This window comes from Bombus fervidus, chromosome 2 (genome assembly GCF_041682495.2).
Source record: "Bombus fervidus isolate BK054 chromosome 2, iyBomFerv1, whole genome shotgun sequence".
NCBI classification, from domain to species: domain Eukaryota; kingdom Metazoa; phylum Arthropoda; class Insecta; order Hymenoptera; family Apidae; genus Bombus; species Bombus fervidus.
Window position 1 is genome coordinate 12,670,247 of NC_091518.1, and position 21,841 is coordinate 12,692,087.

Here is a 21,841-nt window from a genome sequence, read left to right on the forward strand (position 1 = left end):
TGCAAAAAGTGGAGAGAACAATAAAGGAGCGACCCGCCATACACCGTCTACAACATAAGCTCTTCCCCTATTTTCTCCCTTTTCTTCTCCCATCAAAATATCCATTAAAGAGAGAAAGGAATAGCCACAATATTGCTCTCTCATTGCTGGGTTCACTGCCTCTTACCGGCTGTGTTACGTTACGTTTTACGGAAATGCGTAGTATATCTGTATATGTCTATGATTGAAGTTGAAACACGTGTTCAATATATGACGTAAGCACATAACGAGATATTGAAATAATCTGAATCAGCTGTCATTGCAATGTTAAACATAACCAGAGAAATGTACATCTAAGTGACGAAAATATTTAAAAAATGAAGTTTTATTCAATTAGTAATAAACTCTTATATAAAAGTTTTATAATTTATATTATATTTTTTGGTTTTAATGTGTGGACTGTAGTGTCAAATGCGCAAGAAGTTTCTAACCTCAAGCACGAAAATATCACATTGGACAGTACAAATATCGTATTAAAACATTTCACCCCAACAAAGATAAGTACTGATGTATCAATAGAATCGCATACATCAGAAAACTCTAATAGCAATAATTTAAAATTGAATGCTACTACTTCAAATACAGTAAATACATCTCAAAATGTATTTACAACCTCAGTTCGACCAGATCGTGATATTAATCAAACAACAGAAAAAGTTAATATAATATCTACAACTATTATTGATGATAAAAATGGGAACAATATGTCAGATTTCACAATTCCATCACAAAGCCCAGATATTAGTAATGTAACAAACACAAGTACAACAACAGTTGTGCCAGCAGAACCAGTATTACCCGATAAGGGATCTGCAGAAGAAGAACATAATAGTTCTATGTCCATATTTTTCGTCCTCTGTGTTTTAGCTTTAGGTATTTTACTTATACATCTTATGTTACAAACGAATTTTCAATACCTACCAGAGTCGGTGGTAATTGTTTTCTTGGGAGGAGCTATTGGTATGATTATAAATCTCATGTCAAATCAAAATATAGCTAATTGGAGAAAAGAAGAAGCCTTTTCTCCAACTGCATTTTTTCTTGTACTTCTTCCACCTATTATATTTGAATCAGGATATAATTTGCACAAAGGAAATTTCTTTCAAAATATTGGTAGTATTTTAGTTTTTGCTATATTTGGAACAGCAATATCTGCATTTGTTATTGGAGCTGGAATTTATTTGTTGGGATTAGCACAGGTAGCATATAAACTTAGTTTTGTTGAAAGTTTTGCATTTGGATCATTGATATCAGCAGTAGATCCTGTTGCTACTGTAGCTATATTTCATGCTTTAGAAGTAGATCCAGTATTAAATATGTTAGTTTTTGGTGAATCTATATTAAATGATGCCATTTCAATTGTATTAACTACATCTGTGTTGGAGTCCAATAATGCAACAACTACCAGTGAAGCCATTATACTTGGCTTAAATAGATTTTGTCTTATGTTTTTTGCCTCTGCTGGCATTGGAGTTGTTTTTGCTCTCATAAGTGCTTTATTACTTAAACATGTGGATCTCAGAAAAAATCCCTCTCTTGAATTTGGACTTATGTTGGTATTTACTTATGCACCTTATGTTTTGGCAGAAGGCATACAACTGTCTGGTATGAACATGGATTTTTAAATTTAATGTTAAAATGAAATAAATAAATTAAGATAAATAAATAATTTAATAGCTAAATATAATAAATTGTTTCAGGTATTATGGCAATTTTATTTAATGGCATTGTAATGTCACATTATACACATTTCAATTTATCAACTGTTACTCAAATTACAATGCAACAAACTATGAGAACTTTAGCATTTATTGCTGAAACTTGTGTATTTGCATATCTAGGATTAGCTTTGTTTAGTTTCAGACATAGGGTAAAGTAATATGATATAAGATTTACATTTAATTTCCATAATATATTTTATATTAATACTGATTATCAATTGTAGGTTGAACCAGCATTGGTTATATGGTCTATAGTTCTATGTCTGATTGGAAGAGCTGCAAATATCTTCCCTTTAGCTTTTCTTGTAAATCGTTTCCGGGAACATCAAATTACTAGAAAAATGATGTTCATAATGTGGTTTAGTGGTTTACGTGGTGCTATTTCTTATGCTTTATCATTGCATTTGGATTTTAGTGATGAAACACGACATGTGATTATAACCACTACTTTAATTATTGTATTGTTTACAACATTAATATTTGGTGGTTCTACTATGCCATTACTGAAATTTTTGAGAGCAGAAAAGAAGCAAAAGAGTAATAGTAGGAGGAAAAGAAAAGATAAAGAAATTTCACTAAGTAAAACTAGAGAATGGGTATGTTTATATATAAAAATATTTATATGAAAAAGATATTTATATTTTGTATATGTTTTTATTTTAGGGACAAACAATAGATTCTGAACATTTATCAGAACTTACAGAAGAAGAGATTGAAGTATCTTTTCTTCAGTCCCGTATTCGTGGTTTTGCAAGATGGGATCTAAAATTCTTTATCCCCTTTTTCACAAGGAGATTTACACAGCAAGAACTGAAAGATTGTAAATCTCAAATGACAGATTTAACAAATCAATGGTATCAAGCCATTCGAATTAGTCCAATGGAGTCAGATGATGAAGTAACAACTGCATCAACAGCGCAATTAAATATAAATTTGTCCGTGGAAAATCAGAATCAAATACATGGAAAGCAAAGCAAAAGACGTCCAAGTCATGGGTCTATATTAAGTATTTAATTTATTTTGTGTGATGTGCTAAATGTGCTGTCATTGCTCTGCTTATATTGTAAATGTATATGAACTTTCCTTAATAATGACATCCACTACAATTTAACGAACAAATTTTCTGTGATTCTGAGCATAGTTTTAATTTTTTCTTCTACAATATTTTAAAATCCAAGATTGTAACTCACTTTTTCTAATTTACATTGCAATGAAATAATATTCTCTACGACAATAAGGTATTATTTCAGAAGAAAGTATATCAATAAAAAAATTATCTATTAGTTCAATGAACAGCTTATGATCGTTATATAGTTATGAAAATTTAGTCATGAAGATCATATGGCATCTAAACATTGCTTTGCTGTCAAAGCTTATTGTTGGTGAGGGGTGAGTTGGGGTATCACTATGCATTAAAATTTTGAAACATTAATTGCTATTAATTTACAGAGAGGACGAGGATTGGTCTGATTAATTAATGATCAAGTAAATTTAGTATCAAGTAAATTATATATAAATTTATGAGTTGTTTCATCAGTTAAAAATGCCTGCAAACTCATATTGTAGAAATTGACATTACATTAATATTGGACAAAGTATAAAAATGACAAATTCCTACATTATATTAACAATAATACAGTTGATCATCTTTAAAAACTTATAAGTTATAATTTTTAAATCACTGTGTAATATTATAAGTAATGGATGAGGAAAAGTATTTAATTCACGTTGATTTAATTAATTAAATAATATAAATATGGTTAAATAATATAATGTAATAATGAGAAATGTGATATTTTTAAAAATATTTAAATTTCTGCACAAAAGATTATATACATCATAAAATAGTTATACTGCATATCGTGCAAAGTAAATATTTGTATGAATTATAAAATTCATATGGCACTAAAAATATACTTATTAGGAAGTATAAGTATAATTTCATAAAAATATAGATTAATCTAAGACATAAAGATTTTAATTATTTAGTGCGAATATCAGTTTGACGATTAAAAATTTTTTTAAGTAACTAGTTCTTTGTGAGTTATATAAAATAACATATTTTTTATCTGTGTGTGTATATATATATATATGATACATAAAGATATATTACCATAGGGTATTTATACATTCCATTTTTTCAATAAAATCTGTAACAGTTAATGTTTAAAATAGCATATAATTCTAAATTTACACAAGGTCGCTTACTATTGATCATACTATTTATAAATACCCTATTATGTTATTAAAGTATCAGTGTATAAAATGATTACATTTTGTACATACAATATATATGTTTGAAGTATTATATTTTAATTTGTATGATATGAAAGATATATATTTTCTTTTATCTTAATATACGTTTTTTAATTACATATAATATTAATTAATAATATGATCTGTTTCCGAAACAAATTTTAGATTGTACTACTTATATTTCATATCCAAAACAGAAAAACAATTTTTAATTTTTCATACAATAATAACTATTTACGAAAGTATTTTACTTTCATATTTCTTTTATATCGTACCAATTGTGAATCACAATATATGGATGTATATCTTGATTTTTTATGTTATAATATTTTATTTATTTAATAAATTCGATTATCTTAATTTAGTTAGATCGAATAGTTATATTTTCTCAATTTAGGAATAAATATTTTCAATTGTAATCTATAATTTTCACAATTAAAATCTCACTTAATGTATAAAGATATTAATAATTCGAAATATATAGTTTGTATAATAAACCATTGATTCTGAAAAAAGTTTTTTTAGTGATTTCAAAGGCCATATGGAGATAAAAGAAAAAAATACAGTAAATTTTATTTTAATGTGAATTTATTTTTAATATCATATACCGATCTCGGAAGGTGGGTACATGGGTCTGTTATCTTATTTTTCTGCGGCAGGGCACATAACGGAGGCAGCGTCTAAACATCAAATCCGTTTATTTGTTCGAATCATTATCTCTACTATATTATGTCTACACTTTTTATGCCTCATCTGGTTGTACATTGATTGACTGGAGCATGAGGCATATTTGTCTTTAAAAATGAGTTGCTGCAATTTCCTAATACCCTTCTTATAATTGATCTTTTACGATATTTCCTTTTGATCATGAAGATATAATGGTATGAAGGTAAATGTATATATGTATGTATATAGGCATAGAAAACATTAATTTTGATTTTATGATACGTTTCTTTCCTCTATTAGTGCAAAAACACATAGAGTATAGGAAATACATGAACGTTGCATGAAATTTAAATTCAATGTAAGATATTTTTAGAACGATCGAAGTTGATAAAATGAGCAAAATTTCCACCATTTCTTTTTATAAAGAGCACATCTTATGTTTTTATGTTATTTATTTTTTATTTGATATTACGGCAATTTAAATTCTATTCAGCCAACGTTAATACAAGGATAAATATTATTATCCTTTTGATTAATGAAGTATTGTCTAAAAGCATGGCAGAACACATTTGCCTCCTTTCCTGCTAATGCTCCAGTCAGTTTAATTATACATATTCTCTGTTCAAATATTATTCACGCATTGGATTATCACCCAATAAAGTTCTAAAAAGGATCTTCATATATCATGAGCTTCTATATGCATTTTTATCAATAGTTATATCCTTATTAATGCTCAGTACAGTACATGTGTGTATGTACAACATCGAGCGATCGACTAAGCATGCAGAGTTAAATAATCCTACAACGCTATGATCATTATGACTATATATCAATTCGTAAAACAATATTATACCCGATTGTATCCATTTATTACAGAAAATGTTCCAAGGGATTATAATCTGACTAAGTGGTCGTTATACAGCGTGCATAATCCATTGGAGTAGATTTTCAAGCACTTCCCTAAACTTATCGCAGATTTTTTTTTTTATGCAGACGCTTCGGTCTAAAAATGTGTAAAATCCCCAATTCCATTTCAATATTTACAATATCTCATAGATACGTGTGTGTTACACACGCCACAATTTACATAATATAACTTGGTGTTCATGTGAGATTCATTTTCTTTTATTTTATCAAACATCAGATTTCCATTCCGAGTCCACAACTTTATCTGCCAATCCACGTTTTTCAACGTTGTAATATTACAAAAAATCACACATTGTATGTTCCATTTACACACGTTTCCTTGATACTGATATTGTTTGTTCCTCCTCAGTGCGTTAATAGTTTTTATAATTCATTTACTATTTTCTTGTTTTTTTATGATCGAAGAATCTTATCCCAACGATAGCAGATTGAAAGAAACATTCTTGATTCTTGAAGACCCAGTTCAGACAAATTTTAAGAACAAAATTAGATTTCCTATATCGAACTTAGCTCACTATGTATAATTAATGCGCGTCAATTTTAATTATTCAGTCATATCTCTACATGGCGCATGATTAGATCTACCGACTGGAACATAAATCTGTAAAAGTTTCAAATTTGGGTCCCTGTATAAACAAGCCTCTTTGGCTTTGCTTAACTCTTCATTGATCTTTCTTGTTCTGTACTCGCAGAAGTGGTTCTTCTATTATGGAATTATATAATATATTATAAGAAAAAAAGATGATGCGCAACGAGCTTTCAAGTTTTAATATTCTGTACGAATACATTACTTCTTCAAACCTTAGAGGGAAACGAGGGGGGCGGGCGGTCTCTCGTACATCAAGCTATACACATTTTTTGCTGTTAATGTATGTTAATTTCATCCTAACTATCCTAGCGCCAAGCAGCGAATCACACCTACATAAATTGTCATTCGATTTATTCTATGTATATATGTATATCTATATATATATATATATATTTATATGTATATTTCGGTATGTATAATCGTAATGTGCGGCTACGCGGTGAGATCGCATGTCGTTGAAATCCGTTGAACCGTTACTAAAAAAACCAATCATTCGCTTATCATACAACACGATTGTTGCATAATTGCAAATTATCATTCGTTTTTGAAGATCTTCCTCGCTTGGTAACATACATCGTATTATACATTGTTCTTCATCAAAATGAGAATTATCATTAACACCATAGAAACACACGATGATCGGTTACCAGTCATCAGCTAGAAGGACGGCCGTGCAAAAATTCGAGATGTACTTTGGAAAAGATATTCTTCCGTGCAATTCCTTGTGTCCTTGTTATTTACTGCACTGTTTCCGGATTTCATTGGCCGCGTTTCATAAAATAATATCGGTGTATATAACTACGATAACTTCGGTTGCGTACTGTACAAATTCAACATGATTACCATCATCAGTCCCAAGATCATAATTACGGTGGGATCACATGATTACACGGGGATAGTTAAGCAAGTACGATAATGAGAAATGAAAAGCTTGAATTTCATCGATCACAGTACAGGTAGAAGAGGCATTTTCGTTAAGGATATGCGTAGAAATAAAATAAAATAAAACAAATATTCTTACGATCTGAATCATGTATCTCTCTTAAATATTGTAAAAGTCAACATCAACAATCCCATATCTTTCCTTTCATTTTTCGAAAGTATGAATATTAAATATTAAAGTGAATTATGGATTAAACTACTAGAGTAGTCTTTTTAAGACTCATCGATTTACAAACTCTTAACAAAAATAAACGGAACTATATTTAAATAGCTTACTTTAAGTAATTATTTTCCTCTTTTACCCGGAATAAATATATTCTCAACTAATGAAACGTAGTTAATAATAACTGTCCTTTTCATATGCATCTCCACCAGTTTCATTCAAAATGCTTTTTAACTACTCAATTTTTTGATGATGAAATGATTTTAAATTGGCAGACACAGCGAAACAGAACATTCGTTTGGAAGCATAAACAGAATTCAACAACACAAATATATTTGTAATGTTGAATGTTCACTAGTTCAATGATCGTACTGTTTCGCTATCTTCATTATAAAATAGAAGACAATTTATCGGCAGAGAGCTTAATAATCAGTCAATAGCTCGAAGTAAAGAAGGTCGCGCAGAACTTAACATCGTATCTCCTTTACCATGGTTATTTTATGTTTACCGAAATTTCAGTCATGATGTAGAAACTAGTCTCCCTTTTTCATAATTGTACAATATGTATATGATACACGCTTCTCAGCAGTATAAAGAAATGTATAATAAATAAAAGTGAACGAAAATATATACCACAAATATTGAATGCCTCAGTTATTGTTCGAAATCCGACAGTGTATATGCATTTGCAATAATTCCATTACAAATTCATTTTTTGATACCTATAAGTTTATTACTTATGTAATAGTTAAAATTTATTATTAGTATATTTATTATTTATTTATTACTGTATATTACTACAAGCTCGAATCCTTTCCTCTGGTTTATTTACTGTAGTTGAATGAAGTATGCACTGTCTTATTCCGAAACATATCTGCTGTTTTACCAAGAATCTGGCGACCAACTCTTAATTATACTAACAATATATGTATTTCTGCATTCATTGAATTTGTACAAAGATTCAGTTCCTTAAACACACATTCCAGTATGTATTATGAGTATCTTTTTAATTGGTATAGAGACAATGATAGTAATGATTATTATATTTTTTTCTGAACACACACTAATTAAGCACAAGGAGAGATCACAGAGAAAAAACCTGCTATCAGTAAATTTCGAATAATCAATTTAATGAAAAAGAAATATTTTAATGAAAATTTCAATATTCGTTATAATACAACAATGGGCCTGCTCTTTCTTAAAGTACATTATGAGTAGGTCCCATGACTCTTGGGATATTTTATAAATTAAGTGACAAGTAGTATAAAGGATAATATAACGATGACCATGTAAAATAATAAAGTACTACGAAATTTTAATTTAAGGTAGCATTATACTAAATGAAAAACATGATTTAACAAATTTATAAATACACAAGTAGGCAGCCATCGTCGAGAGTGTTACAATTAGAAGCATACTCAACTGCAGCAAATATTGGAATTTGGTGGAATGTAGCAAGTTCTTTCTTTTCCAATTTTCCCAATATTAAATATCTCCTTTGCTGTATGAAATTAGTCATAATCACGTGGACGTAAATGATAATCAAAACTACCAACAGCTAAAAAAGGTAAAAATCATTTCTAAATTATAATTTATAAAATATATATTTAATAATTTTGTATTATATAATATTAAATATTATAACATTATTACATTATGTATGTATATTATAATAATATTATAATATTAAATATTAAATAATTTTATGCTGTGCGTTTTCAGTGGTGATACACTCGTCACGCAAAAATAAAGCTATATATATAATGCGAAAGAACCTGACCATTGTCGGTCGTTGCCTCTTGTCACACTCCCGACATATGTATAATTACATCAGGATGGTAGAAATGTAGTTGTGTTGAAGGATTTAAAGATAAAACGATAAAAAAAATGATCACTTTTTGATTTTCAGCCACGGATGCTTCAGGCACTCTGCTGCTGTAGCTCGCATACTCGGGTCAAACGCTAGCATCGGAGTTAGGAACTCTTCAAACTCGCGCGCTTCTCTTGGCGACCAATCGTACTTTTCTGTGAGCACCTCATACAGTCCCCAAGGTTTTAGTCCAGTAATCCGTTTCAGTTCACCTTTCTTATTAAAGTACATTTTTGAGTTTTTGCCAGAAAGAGCAATATGTCTTGGTATTTCTCCAAGCAATTCAATAATGTGTGCTAAATGATCTTCGTCTCTGTAATAAAGAAGCAAAGTGTACTTTATAGTGATACTAATAAATAATTTTAAACAATTACAAAAAAGATGATGCTTTACCTGCAATAATAATTACCACTATGTGGTTCAAAGAGATAATCACCAGTCGCTAGTTCAAATGCCATACAGGCAGTGGACCATATATCTGCAGATGTATCATATCCAGATCCCAATAACACTTCTAATGATCTATACTGACGAGTTTGAATATCATCTGTAAATTTTTTGTAGACCCAACATGCATTACCAAGATCTGCTATTTTTACTTCAACATCACATTCTACTAGGGCAGGATCTAAAGGAGCTACAGATGCTCTTTTCAATTGTTTACTTTCAGGTGGATGTAAATTGCGACCTATAAAAAATAATAAATGTAAAGTTATTGTAATTATTTATAGTTATATAATATAGTACTGTAAACTTTACCTTCACTACACTCGTCTGTATCATCATGTTCAGGTGAATGTACTTCTTCACCACAATTCTTCTCTATGTCGCATGAATTTGTATTTTCCATCTTTTCAGGTTGTTGAGGCAATTGATTTTCTGCTTTCTCTTCAGCTGTTAAACTATCTACACCATTTATGTGTAATGAAGGTGCAGATGGTTCTGAGATATCAGGTGAACCTTTGCTTTCAGTATTATCTTCTATACTTTCTGTATTTATGTCTTGATCTGGACTATTTGTTTCTAATTCTCCATTTGCTCTTGTACTATTTGCAAGTTTATCTTGTTCTTCAAGTTCTTCTATTTGTTCCATTTGTTTCTTTAATAGTTCATTTTGACGTTTCGCTTTCTTCTTAAGCTTTTTCTTTTTATTTTTTGACATTTTAGAATTAGGAGTAGGTTCTTGGAATTCCTTTGGTGCAGTTGAGATTAAAGATACTGGCAACTTCATTCCAAGTGAATGTAATTCTGTAGCTTCACAAGCCAATTTTCTTATATAAGCTTCATCAACACAAACAAGGACATTTTCGGGTTTGATGTCTGTATGAATAATTTTACCTAAAAAAGAAAAGTATTTTATGCTAGTAATTCATTCCTATGATAATAATGTTAAATATTTCAAATTTAAATCATGTTAGAATAACCTATTGACACAAATTGTATCTATTATAGTAATATTAAATACTAAACACGGTTTTCATTTAAAAAATCTTACATTTATTGTGTAGATAATCAAGACCTTCAAGAACTTGTCTGATGATACGTTTAACATTGTTTCTTGGAATTCCTCTATAGTTGGATTTGATGATCAATTTTAGAAGATTATGCCCAAGCACTTCAAATACCATGCAAACATGCAAACCATTAATGCCACTGATCTTGAAGTCATTGAGTAACTGGACGGTTTTATTGCGTTTAGGATCACTGGGATCTATATCACGCACATCTTTTAATAATTTAATTTCATCCAATGCAGTTTCAGTAAAATGAGATGCAGATTTGACGACTTTAAGTGCCACAAATCGTTTATCCTGAAGAACACATTTTAAAACATTCCACTTATAATTTTACTGAACAAAAAAATGCCTTTTATTATAAATCAGATACATACCTGTAAATCCCAACAGAGCCAGACTGTTGAGAAATGACCCCAACCAAGTTTACGAGTTACATGATAACGATTTAAGAATAAATCTCCTATTTTAACAGGATGATATCCTCCTTTACAGTAGTCACTACTGTCCTCTTGTTCTTCATCCTCACTACTGTATACTTCATCACCATCCTCCATTGTTTCGTTACTTGAGCTATGACATGGTTCCAATCTGTAAGTTTCAGTTAGGAAAGGTAGGGAGCAAGTCGAATCAAAAAATAAAAGACTACAGACTGCTTTCAAAAATTTTCATGGGGATTTCAACAGATAAAAGTTTCTAAATTAAATTATTCCATAATAAGACGGAACACAACGAAATACATTTATTCAAATATTTATTATTTTTCGCAAGAGTTATCGAATAATATAATTTATCCATGTTGCCGTGTAAAAAAGGTTTTGATAGAAAGTTTGATGGAACTTTCATATCATATCAAGGACATTTACATAAATAACAAAATGACAGTGAGAATAGTATCAACATAATAGAATAAAATGACATATTAAAGAAACTCAGATACCTGTTTCCATTGTCACTGGAATATGGTCTCTGTGCAGAAGCATCCTGATAGAAACCCGATCCTTGTCCTTGTTGAGTAGCCGATGCTTTCGAGCATTGAGCTCCTGATGTTTCTGATTCATCTTGAGCGTTACCCTTTCCTTTTCGCTTACTTGGCTTGTGCCTTTTTTTTTTGGCCTGAATCGCTAGGACTCGCCTGTTCACGTCTGTCTTTGCACTCATACCGTTCTCTGCACCTCGATTCGTCGGGCCGCTTTCGTCTCTTTCTTTAACACTTCTCACACTTCCGTCTTCGCTTCCTTCCGCAATTTTTCGTTTCAATGGAGGCACTTACACCCGTTACCGTCACCCACCCCGGGTTTACGAACGATATGATTATGATGCGGTTTATTATCGTCTCATTTCTGCGCTGTGCCGCGCACTTCGTTCGGCGGTTGTTTGAGTATGGCCGCCCCCGCCCACTCACAATCTCCTACTTCTCCCTTCGTTAATGCTTGTTACTCGATAATTCAGTATACTTTTCTATCCCGTGGTAGGAATCGAGCTTCCAATTCGATCTAAAGCCTTTAAATAATTATTTTATAGTTTCTGATGCTTCGGTTATTCTAAAGTCTCTATTCTATCCTTTGATGAAATTCATAGAGTACTCTGTACTTAGCTTAAGGTTTCCTTTGGTGAAACTTGAAACACGTTTCGATGAATAATGTATCAATCACATCGCAGCCAATCAAAAATAATGTTTAGTATCAGCTAGTATCATATTATATAACGATAACATACCAATTATAATTAATACATATATAGTCAATGGAAGCACATTATACGAAATATATCTAAATTAATCTTTTATATTTTGTATAAAATTCTTCTGTATTTTTTCATTATGCTCGGATTAAGATCTTATATCAGAAATCATTTATATATAAAATAATTTCTATGTTTATCTATATAAGTAGTTTCTATATAAAAAAACTAGACAGCTATTAATACGCATGAATAACAGATTTTAAATGACAAACATTTGGTTATAATTGTACAACTACAGAATCTGTTACAAGATGGCAATACTATATACATGAATCATAATATCCAAAAGTACCGCCAACTGTATATGACACAATTCTGGTTATAACCAAAAAATATTTTTGTGGGTGACGTTTGATCGTAGAATCTTTTTAGATTTTTCGACGTATGATTTGGTTGTTACTTAATATTTATATGTCCCAAGCACTACGTTAAGGAAGTGTTAATAAAATGGACACCATATTTCATGAAAAGGTAAATAATAATATACATGAGTATCTAATGGCTTTCTCCAATGTAAATCGTTTTAACCGCAAAGTTTATTACAGCAAGAGGGATTTTTATGCGCACAACATTGTTTAAATGCACTTCTACAAGGACCATATTACAATGCTGTAGACCTTGCTAGTTTAGGTCACCAAATGGATGAAGAGGAGAGGATAAGAATGGCAGAATCTGGTGTTGACAGCGAAGATTATAAACTTTTTTTAGAGGTGAATCTGTGCATTGTAGATATTTTACATCTTTTATTGCAATATATTGCATAATATAATAACAAATTATAACTTTTTAAACATTCTATGATATTTGTCAATTTATTTTATTTGAAATATTAATATGTACTAATAATATCATATGTGGTAAAGGGCATTAATTATTTTGCTTAGCAACCATCAGGAAACATGGATGACAGTGGATACTTCTCAGTTCAAGTAATCAGTAGTGCGTTAAAAGTTTGGGGATTAGAGTTAATTCCATATAATAGTACGGAATCTGCAGCTATAATGGCACAGAATGATCCTTTGTATGTTACTTAATTGTTTCTAATTCATTTAAGAGATAGTTTAAAGATATTTATTAAGTATAATTATTTTGTATCACCGTAAATGGAGAAATTAATATATATATATATAAGAATAATAAAATTTTATGCATGAATTATTATATATCAAAACTTATAGTTAAATTTTATTATTTATGTATAAATTTAAAAGAGGCATATTATTTTTAGAGAAATGAAAGCATATATTTGTAACTACAAAGGTCATTGGTTCACTATAAGAAAAATCGGAAAACAATGGTTTAATTTAAATTCAGTACTAAGTGGGCCAGAACTTATATCGGATACTTATCTTTCAATGTATTTAGCCCAGTTGTTACAAGAAGGTAAACATCTTAATGAAATATAGTAAAGAACAAAATTGTATATAGGTAATTACATATTTTTATAGGTTATTCTATTTTTATTGTTATTGGTGCACTTCCACAATGTACTGCAGATGATATTCTTATGAAAAATCCAATAGAACCTATGTCAAAAGGACAAACATCATTAAGAACAAAACCAAAAGGTTATTATCTGGGTATTAAGGGAAAAAATAGTGAATTTCTAAATACTGTTCATTCTAGAAGAAATTGTATTATTTCACAATAGCATATTCTCTTCTACTACATTGAGCATTTTTCAATTTACAGGTGTAAGTAATAATGTAATATCAAATACGTTTACCAGAACATTAACTAGTAAAGAAAGGGTACCGACAAGCAAATTACAAGAAAAGATAATTCCCATAAAGATTGAGAAGAGTGATGAAGATGATGATGAAAATACAGAATTACAAAGAGCACTTCAATTAAGTTTTGAAGAGAATAAAAGAAACGACGTAGATAAATATCTTAAATTAAGTTTGGATTTTCATGATTACAATAAAAAAGCATGTGGGACTGATGACACAGATGAGGATGATGATTTAAGGAGGGCTCTTCAATTAAGTTTAGAGTGTGCTACTGCTCCTTCAACACCAGAATCTGAAGATTTACACTGGCATCAATTAAATCACTTTGGTACATATTCAAGAACGTCAAATGGAGAAACTTCACAGAAATTGAATATTTAATAATATATGCAAGAATATTTTTAATATTGTATTAAAATAAATTTTATTTGTAAATTATAAATAACTAGTTACTTTGTGTAGTATGGATAAGTATGTCAAGAATAAATATATAAATAAAAGATCTGTACATGTTATAAGTTTTAACTGACTGCATTACTGGTTTATTTTACCAATGCTTAATCTTATTCTCATTTAAAGAACACTCCATTTTGTATTTTTAGCACAAATATGAAACACTTGCTTTTTTGATAACTTCGGCAAAATATTAAACTTGACAGTTTTTCGAACGCACTTTAATATCATTGGTTTAAAATTTTCCTGGACATAACTCAAAAACGTTATGTTGAGAACACACTTTCATTTTCATGTGCACCCTATTTCTATAATCAACCAATTATTTATTCTTTATTAAATTTATTAGCTTTTAAATATAGATTTATAGTTTTCTACGGTTAATAAGACTAGCGAATAATTGTTTTTGTAGCAATATTACCAGATGGCTATGAACCCAAATTTTTAGCTGTAGTCACTCTGTAGTTGCTCCTGTTTTGTATGTGAATACTGAATGTTGACATTCAACATGGCGGCATGTCGTCAGTGCTGTGCTGTGTCGTGGTGAGTTTTATAAATCTTTTTAAAGCTATTCGATTATGAGCTTTGCAATGAAACATTTATAATTAGTAGAATTATTTGCTTCCTGACAATTGTATATATATTTTATATGCATAAGAGACCTTGATAAATCATTATGATACCCAAAGAAATAAGTGACCTCATAAAAAATTAGAATCTCCTAACTGGCGAGCATGTACAATATTTCAGATTTTTGTTTGGATACATCCTATAAACAATTATCGTTATATTGAATTCAATATTATTTTGCATGAAATTCCGTTGAATGAAACGTCTGTTTATTTACTTTTTAAAGAAACTCGTAATTGCTTATATTGTTACATATATTTCAAACATTTTCATGTGGGTGTCCAAGTATTGCATCCCATTTACAGTAAAGTTCGAGAATTATGATTTAAATGATAAATTAATGATAACGATGTTTTGACTAATTGCATCATATTGATAAATGAGACTTTGAATACGACTAAAATTTCGAAAAATAAATAAAAGGCAATGAAGAAACAGTGTCAGTTGGAGTATAAAAAGTCAATGTCAAACTGGCAGTCAATTATTGTAAATATCTTATTTATCTCATATATAACCACAAATAGATCACAAGAAATATATTTTAGAATGCTATATATATTTGAATATTGTGAGATGAAAAATATATATAATAACCTATATATACAAATGAGATATTATTCTTTTTATTTCTGATAACAATTTTTTTACTTTAGTTAGAATAACACTTCTGTTCTGAATTATGATATGTATAGCTAATAGAATTTTTTAATTTTGCATGTTATAAAAGTTTATAATTATAAATTAAAATCATAATAAGGAACAAATAATTTAACTTTATATTCCAATATGTTTATAAAATAATGTATTACTACAAACGTATAATACTGTATCTAAGATACATAAACAATATTGTTTATTTTTTTATTTTAACATAAAGAATCTTTAGATATAATCATATAACTTAGTATATTATTATAGATGTTTTTTTAAGTATTAAGAGGAAAAGTAGTTACTATTATTTTCGTAAAGCTCATAATCATTATGATAATACATTTCTATTACTCTAATGTGTGCTTGATTATATTAATTAAATAAATGTTTTTTATTTCAGCTTGTGTAATTGTTAGTTTAGGACATTTTTGAAACCAAGGCTCACTGTAAATTCCATAATTAAATGCTGAAGAAAGAAACGCTAACATAGAAATATTGGAACAACACAATCACACTCAGCACGCATTGAAGACATCTGAGGATTTTCAAGTCAACATTTATCTTTTAAATCTCCTATGTTTTTTGATTTACTCCTTTTATAAAGGATGACTGCTGTTTAAAAGGAACACAGTTGTTCTAGTGTACGCTAAATTGAGTAAATATCAAACAGTTGTTATAACATGTGCATACATATATGGAAAGTATCAATGGTCTATGACGTGCTAAGAATTTTGTACTTGTATTAATTCGTAAATCAACATTAACTATATTGTTCATTTGTATATTGTGTACACAAGCTTTGTGAGAAAGAGTTAGGTGAGCTATAAAGTGACCGTGATTGTGATTGCGGCTGAGATTGTGCTGCTCTTGACTAATAAAACACTTGTATTCGTATTTAAAGAGTGCCAATTTTGCACAGAGTTGCCTGGGTACTCTCTTATAAATAATTTATGACAAACGTCAAAATACTTTCAAACCCTTCCTTCCACTTCTTGGTCACAAAGGAGCCTGCATTTCTGCAGCATTTTAAAGAGCCTCTCTTCCTCTGTATTAAGTTCTTGTAACATTATAATAGTGAATGAAGATATAAGGTACCAAGAACCGTTCTGTGATATCTATGTTAACACTTAAATAATTGAAAAGACTAAAAATTTCTAAATATAAGTATATATATATAAATATATATTGTGGTGAAACAGAAGTGAACATAAAAGAAATTAAGTAATTGTTTCAAGAAAAGAGGAAAACTTATACGTAAAGATTACATTTAAAATTCTGCAAATTCGAGACAATGTCCAAAAATCCTCAGTGGAAAACGTTCCAGCCGCCAATCATGAACTCTGACCCTGCAATACTTGATTACAAGTCTATGACTATACCAAGTCCCAAAGTTATAACGGGAACACATCAACCAACAACCAATATTTACAGAAATGGTACCAATCATAGTGGTGATCATTATATGATGGATTCACCTCCTGGAAATGGAAAAAATTCTATACAATATGCTGGTTATCCCAACACTAAAATGTCACGTAATGAAGTTACCAGATTTCCTTTTGGAACATTTACAGGAATGGAAGGAAGTACTGGCTATACAGAAGAGCCAACAACAAATAATTCTACTTATCAAGATCAATTTGAGAATCAAGGACCTCGAGAAACTGGAATAATCGAAAAATTATTAGTAAGGATCTTGTTACTTATTCTTTATTAGCTTTTTAATATTTGTTTTACCATATAATAATTACCATAATAATTACAATACTATTATTTTCTTTTAGCATTCATATGGATTTATACAGTGCTGTGAAAGACAAGCGAGGTTGTTCTTTCATTTTAGCCAATTTAGTGGTAATATAGAACACTTAAAAATTGGAGATCCCGTTGAATTTGAAATGACTTATGATCGACGGACAGGCAAACCTATTGCTAGTATTGTTAGTAAGATTGCTCCAGAAGTGGTTAGTATATCATTAATATATTTACACAAAAATTATCTGAAGTATTAAATATAATATACAAAGAGCACTGAATCACATAAATATATGATATAGGTGCTAAATGAAGAAAGAGTACTTGGAAATGTAACAACAGAATTGCATACAAATGGTGACACGCAAGGACGTATCAGCTATGAAAATCGTGGAGAGTGTTTTTTTCTGCCATATACGAAAGATGATGTTGAAGGCAATGTTACTTTGCGTGCTGGTGACAGAGTGTCATTTCAAATTGCTGAGACTCAACGGTAAATCATTTATTTATTATCAAATTTTATTATATTTATACATTATAAATTGTCGCAGAATACAGAGTTAATGCAATACTGCTAATTACAGTGGAAATTTGGGTGCATGTCATGTAAGGTTGGAAAATCCAACACGTCCAGTTCGCTATCGTGGAGTTGTATGCTCGATGAAAGAAAATTTCGGCTTCATTGAACGTGCTGACGTAGTTAAGGAAATTTTCTTTCACTTTAGCGAAGCTAAATCTATGAAAGAAGAACTTAGACTAGGAGATGACGTTGAATTTATAATACAAATACGAAATGTATAAATATTTTCTTCATTCTACATGAACAATTATCGTGCGCGTTTCGTTGAGATAAATTTAATTATTGTTAATATTTCAGGGAAAAGAAGTAGCTTGTAATATTACTAAGCTACCACCTGGTTCAATAGTTTTTGAAGAAGTTAGTAATGAAGTAGTAAAAGGACAAGTATTGAAACCTCTGGAAAGGGGTACTGCAGCTCGTCATCAAAATGATCCCTTGCCTGGAAGAATTCGATATAGAGATACACAACATTCTGAAGTTGAGATTCCTTTTGGTGATAAAGATCAAAAAGGAGATTTTACTCTCAGGTATATTTATAGAATATTTTTATTCATTTTTATTTTTCATTGAAATAATTATGACTTTATATTTGTAGACATGGGGACTGGGTCCAATTTCGTATTGCTACAGATACTAGAGATCAACTCAAGAGAGCTACTGAAATTTTATTGTTATCTGAATCTTTTACTGTATCCGGTGAAAGACGAGAACAAGGCATTATAGTTGCACTCAAAGATGGATTTGGCTTTATTCGTTGTGTAGATCGAGATACACGACTTTTTTTTCATTTTAATGAAGTCTTGGATGTTGATAGAGAAATTAGTGTAGGAGATGAGGTTGAATTCACAGTAATTCAAGTAAGTGTGATATACATATTTTTCGAAATTATTTTAACATTTTAAATATATTTTAATTAATTATCTTTATATTAGGACCCATCCTCTTCATTTTCAAATAATCGACAAAGTGCAATTAGGTTGAAGCATTTACCAGCTGGTACAGTTCAATTCGAAACAATTATAGAAAAAGATTTATTGGGTACTATAATTCAGGGTATAAATGGCGTTGTACCTGGTCTTATTGGATATACAAAAGAAAATCAACAAAAGAGCGTTATTTTCTTTAGTAAAGATTGTGATCCTAAAAATATTCCAAGACTTGGTGATAAGGTATATTAATATACATATATGTACTGTTGTAATTTTATTAATGCATTTCTTTTAAAGTATTGGTGTTTCAGGTTCAATTTAGTATCTGTCAAGTAAAACGAAATAAAGAACTTGTTGCAGTTAACATATCTCTAGTGAACTCTTCTGGTGAAAAAACTCAAAATGGCAACAAAAAATTGAATGATCAAGTTTGTCAAGGTTTCATTGCTGCACTTAAAGACGGATTTGGTTTTATTGAGACTGTAAATCATGATAAAGAAATATTTTTTCACTTCAGGTGAATAATTAACATATACGTATTTAAGAAAATATTATATTTCTATATTTTTATCATTTATATATTTTCATCATCTCTATTTTCTAGCAATTTTGAAGGGGATGTAGGAGCTTTGGAAGTAGGAGCTGATATTGAATGTACGATCAGTTCTGGAAATAGTAGAGGTAATGGTGGTTGCGTAGCCGCGGAATACGTCACATTGCTACCTCGTGGAAGCATTCCTAGGCCAACACCAGTTAGCGAAGTACTTGATGGAACGGTTATTAGACCTTTACGAAGTGCAAATCCTGACCAGGCAGAGTATGCTGGTTTAATTAAGATAAATGCCGCTAATGAAGACGAAGATACTCCGGAATATGAATTCAGAATTATGGGACTTGTGAACAAACGCGAGCTATTACAAGCTGGTGATCCTGTGCAATTACAGGTTGATTCAGCTGGTCACGCTTGTAATATTGTAGCAGTTAGGAAAAAGAGGAGAGCAACAGTTGATGCAGTGAAAGGTCCTTTCGGTTTTCTTGCTTATGAAGTTGATGAGGGTAAGAAGTTATTTTTCCACATGAGCGAAGTTCGAGATCATGCAATACTTCAACCAGGAGATCAGGTTGAATTCGTTTTGATTACGAATCAGCGTACTGGTAAATCATCTGCATGCAATGTAACGCGATTAAGGTGAATTTTTTAAATTGTTTACTTAAATATTTTCTTTTCGTTAATATCTTGATTAATTGATATATCATTCTATTTTCTTTATTATACAGTGATGCAGTTCAACAACGACCCGAACGTCTGATCAGCCGTTTACGTACTACATCTTTGGAAGACACAGGTCCTAAATTAACAATAGTTAGACAACCAAGAGGGCCAGACGGCACACGTGGATTTAGTCAGGAAAGATCCCAGCATACCCCTGGTGCCATCCAAGAGTAATGTCGTATTGAAAGGATTATTGCTTATCCAAATTGTAATCTACATTACTTGTTTTTAGTCCATACACTTCGGTACCGAGATTATTATTATTATAAGCATCGTAAACATTTGCCAAATTGAGACTAATGTGACAACAATAATAACATTGATAATAATCAATTGGATTTTCTTGTTGAGAAAAGAATATAAAATAAAACACAACGAGTCATTTTATCATCTTATAAAGTATAAAGATAATCAGAAAGACAGTTTGTCTGAACCATTTCAATTTCTTTAAAAAATTTACTGAAAATCTTTTTTTCGAAAAGCATGTAGATTTTTATAATTGTGAACAATGGTTACGAAATATTATTAAAACTTTTAATTACTACATTTTCTTTTCAATAAAAAATTTTTAAATATTTCCTTCATTCAGTTTATTATAGGTACAGTTATAGATTGGAAAATAATTTAACATTGAACTGTTTGACAACCTGTCTGTTTGTAACGTTCAAAGATAATGTCCCGTCTGTCTTTATAAAAATATACGTACATGTTGATAAAATCTTTATTTATATTATTTTCTTTAGAATATTTGTTTTACCCGTAATGTGTATTGCGATCAGTTAAAATAATGTATAATAGTCGGAAATGAAATCATATATGCAATACATGGCATATGTGATAATATTAATTGGCCATATAATCAAAAAAACTGAAGAAGACGCATTCGTATTATTTGCTAAAATTTGTGAATTTACATAATTTTTTAATGGAAGAAGCAGACATGTGTTTTTTACTATATAAATTATTGTAACATGTTACTCTATTGAGGAGAAAATGTCTATGAATTTGTAAAAAAAGTTACAACTGGCCAATTGTTTGTCCTAGATAATATATAACATATAAATATATATACATGTCGTTAAGTTCCTGATGCAGTCTCGTGTTATAAAATCAAACTAGTATTACGGATTCAGTCGATATATAATACAAAAAATTACAAAAAGTACTTATGCGAAGAATAAAAAAATTGCATTTTATAAGTTCTGCCATCAGAAACAGCAAGTGAGGTACACGTGGCATTATGTAGAAAATAGGAAAGGAGTAAAATAACAACTTGCATTAACGCAAGCACGACACAAACTAAACGTTTGTCAAAAACTCATGGATCCAACACATCATGTGCATACATATTGTAAAATTATTGATGAATAAACAGTGAAAATATCAGATATATCTTCTTTCTAT

General features: G+C 30.0%; 4 protein-coding genes and 1 long non-coding RNA gene across 9 annotated transcripts; 3 read left to right on the forward strand and 2 right to left on the reverse strand.

Annotated features, from left to right (window-relative positions):
* Nucleotides 1–190: 190 nt before the first annotated feature.
* On the forward strand, nucleotides 191–4,531 carry Nhe1 (Na[+]/H[+] hydrogen exchanger 1). Of its 2 annotated transcripts, none has more exons than XM_072013770.1 (5): nucleotides 191–1,644; nucleotides 1,740–1,909; nucleotides 1,985–2,356; nucleotides 2,424–2,766; nucleotides 3,210–4,531. In XM_072013770.1, exons 1-5 carry the CDS (start codon nucleotides 357–359, stop codon nucleotides 3,236–3,238), a joined length of 2,202 nt encoding a protein of 733 aa, XP_071869871.1. In that variant the 5' UTR covers nucleotides 191–356; the 3' UTR covers nucleotides 3,239–4,531. The 2 variants fall into 2 exon arrangements, with proteins under 2 accessions (XP_071869871.1, XP_071869881.1); XM_072013780.1 differs by having other exon boundaries at nucleotides 2,424–2,755.
* Nucleotides 4,532–4,586: 55 nt separating this feature from the next.
* On the reverse strand, nucleotides 4,587–12,322 carry Srpk (SR splicing factor protein kinase). Of its 2 annotated transcripts, none has more exons than XM_072013793.1 (6): nucleotides 11,628–12,322; nucleotides 11,065–11,278; nucleotides 10,669–10,984; nucleotides 9,933–10,511; nucleotides 9,567–9,861; nucleotides 4,587–9,486 (listed from the first exon to the last, which is right to left on the reverse strand). In XM_072013793.1, the coding sequence occupies exons 1-6, from the start codon at nucleotides 11,846–11,848 to the stop codon at nucleotides 9,195–9,197; spliced, it is 1,917 nt and encodes a 638-aa protein (XP_071869894.1). In that variant the 5' UTR covers nucleotides 11,849–12,322; the 3' UTR covers nucleotides 4,587–9,194. The 2 variants fall into 2 exon arrangements, with proteins under 2 accessions (XP_071869894.1, XP_071869899.1); XM_072013798.1 differs by having other exon boundaries at nucleotides 11,065–11,260; nucleotides 11,628–12,321.
* Nucleotides 12,323–12,713: 391 nt separating this feature from the next.
* Nucleotides 12,714–14,691, forward strand: LOC139992812 (ataxin-3). 3 transcript variants are annotated; one of them, XM_072014029.1, is made up of 6 exons: nucleotides 12,714–12,904; nucleotides 12,969–13,143; nucleotides 13,318–13,454; nucleotides 13,662–13,816; nucleotides 13,882–14,001; nucleotides 14,126–14,691. In XM_072014029.1, exons 1-6 carry the CDS (start codon nucleotides 12,897–12,899, stop codon nucleotides 14,545–14,547), a joined length of 1,017 nt encoding a protein of 338 aa, XP_071870130.1. In that variant the 5' UTR covers nucleotides 12,714–12,896; the 3' UTR covers nucleotides 14,548–14,691. The 3 variants fall into 3 exon arrangements, with proteins under 3 accessions (XP_071870130.1, XP_071870122.1, XP_071870140.1); XM_072014021.1 differs by having other exon boundaries at nucleotides 12,716–12,904; nucleotides 12,979–13,143; XM_072014039.1 differs by lacking the exon at nucleotides 12,714–12,904 and having other exon boundaries at nucleotides 13,004–13,143; nucleotides 13,297–13,454.
* Nucleotides 14,243–15,124, reverse strand: LOC139992870 (uncharacterized). Its single transcript, XR_011801226.1, has 2 exons — nucleotides 15,041–15,124; nucleotides 14,243–14,927 (listed from the first exon to the last, which is right to left on the reverse strand). It is a non-coding gene; the product is annotated as an uncharacterized lncRNA (long non-coding RNA).
* Nucleotides 15,021–21,823, forward strand: Unr (cold shock domain-containing Unr). The gene is made up of 11 exons (XM_072013757.1): nucleotides 15,021–15,162; nucleotides 16,301–17,587; nucleotides 17,685–17,864; nucleotides 17,958–18,148; nucleotides 18,240–18,450; nucleotides 18,533–18,762; nucleotides 18,831–19,092; nucleotides 19,168–19,404; nucleotides 19,476–19,681; nucleotides 19,769–20,353; nucleotides 20,443–21,823. Exons 2-11 carry the CDS (start codon nucleotides 17,192–17,194, stop codon nucleotides 20,609–20,611), a joined length of 2,667 nt encoding a protein of 888 aa, XP_071869858.1. The 5' UTR covers nucleotides 15,021–15,162; nucleotides 16,301–17,191; the 3' UTR covers nucleotides 20,612–21,823.
* The last annotated feature ends 18 nt before the right edge of the window (nucleotides 21,824–21,841 follow it).

Bases quoted from the DNA above. Each gene is read 5' to 3' on its own strand.
- Nhe1 (XM_072013770.1), top strand. From the start codon at position 357: ATGAAGTTTTATTCAATTAGTAATAAACTCTTATATAAAAGTTTTATA. The intron at 1,645-1,739 runs GTATGAACATGG...AAATTGTTTCAG, and splicing joins AGAAGGCATACAACTGTCTG to GTATTATGGCAATTTTATTT. The intron at 2,357-2,423 runs GTATGTTTATAT...TTTTTATTTTAG, and splicing joins TAAGTAAAACTAGAGAATGG to GGACAAACAATAGATTCTGA.
- Srpk (XM_072013793.1), bottom strand. From the start codon at position 11,848: ATGAGTGCAAAGACAGACGTGAACAGGCGAGTCCTAGCGATTCAGGCC. The intron at 10,985-11,064 runs GTATGTATCTGA...TGTGTTCTTCAG, and splicing joins GGCTCTGTTGGGATTTACAG to GATAAACGATTTGTGGCACT. The intron at 9,487-9,566 runs GTAAAGCATCAT...TCTTTATTACAG, and splicing joins AGTGGTAATTATTATTGCAG to AGACGAAGATCATTTAGCAC.
- LOC139992812 (XM_072014021.1), top strand. From the start codon at position 12,881: ATGGACACCATATTTCATGAAAAG. The intron at 13,455-13,661 runs GTATGTTACTTA...TATTATTTTTAG, and splicing joins ATGGCACAGAATGATCCTTT to AGAAATGAAAGCATATATTT. The intron at 14,002-14,125 runs GTTATTATCTGG...TTCAATTTACAG, and splicing joins ATTAAGAACAAAACCAAAAG to GTGTAAGTAATAATGTAATA.
- Unr (XM_072013757.1), top strand. From the start codon at position 17,192: ATGTCCAAAAATCCTCAGTGGAAAACGTTCCAGCCGCCAATCATGAAC. The intron at 17,588-17,684 runs GTAAGGATCTTG...ATTTTCTTTTAG, and splicing joins GAATAATCGAAAAATTATTA to CATTCATATGGATTTATACA. The intron at 18,149-18,239 runs GTAAATCATTTA...TGCTAATTACAG, and splicing joins CAAATTGCTGAGACTCAACG to TGGAAATTTGGGTGCATGTC.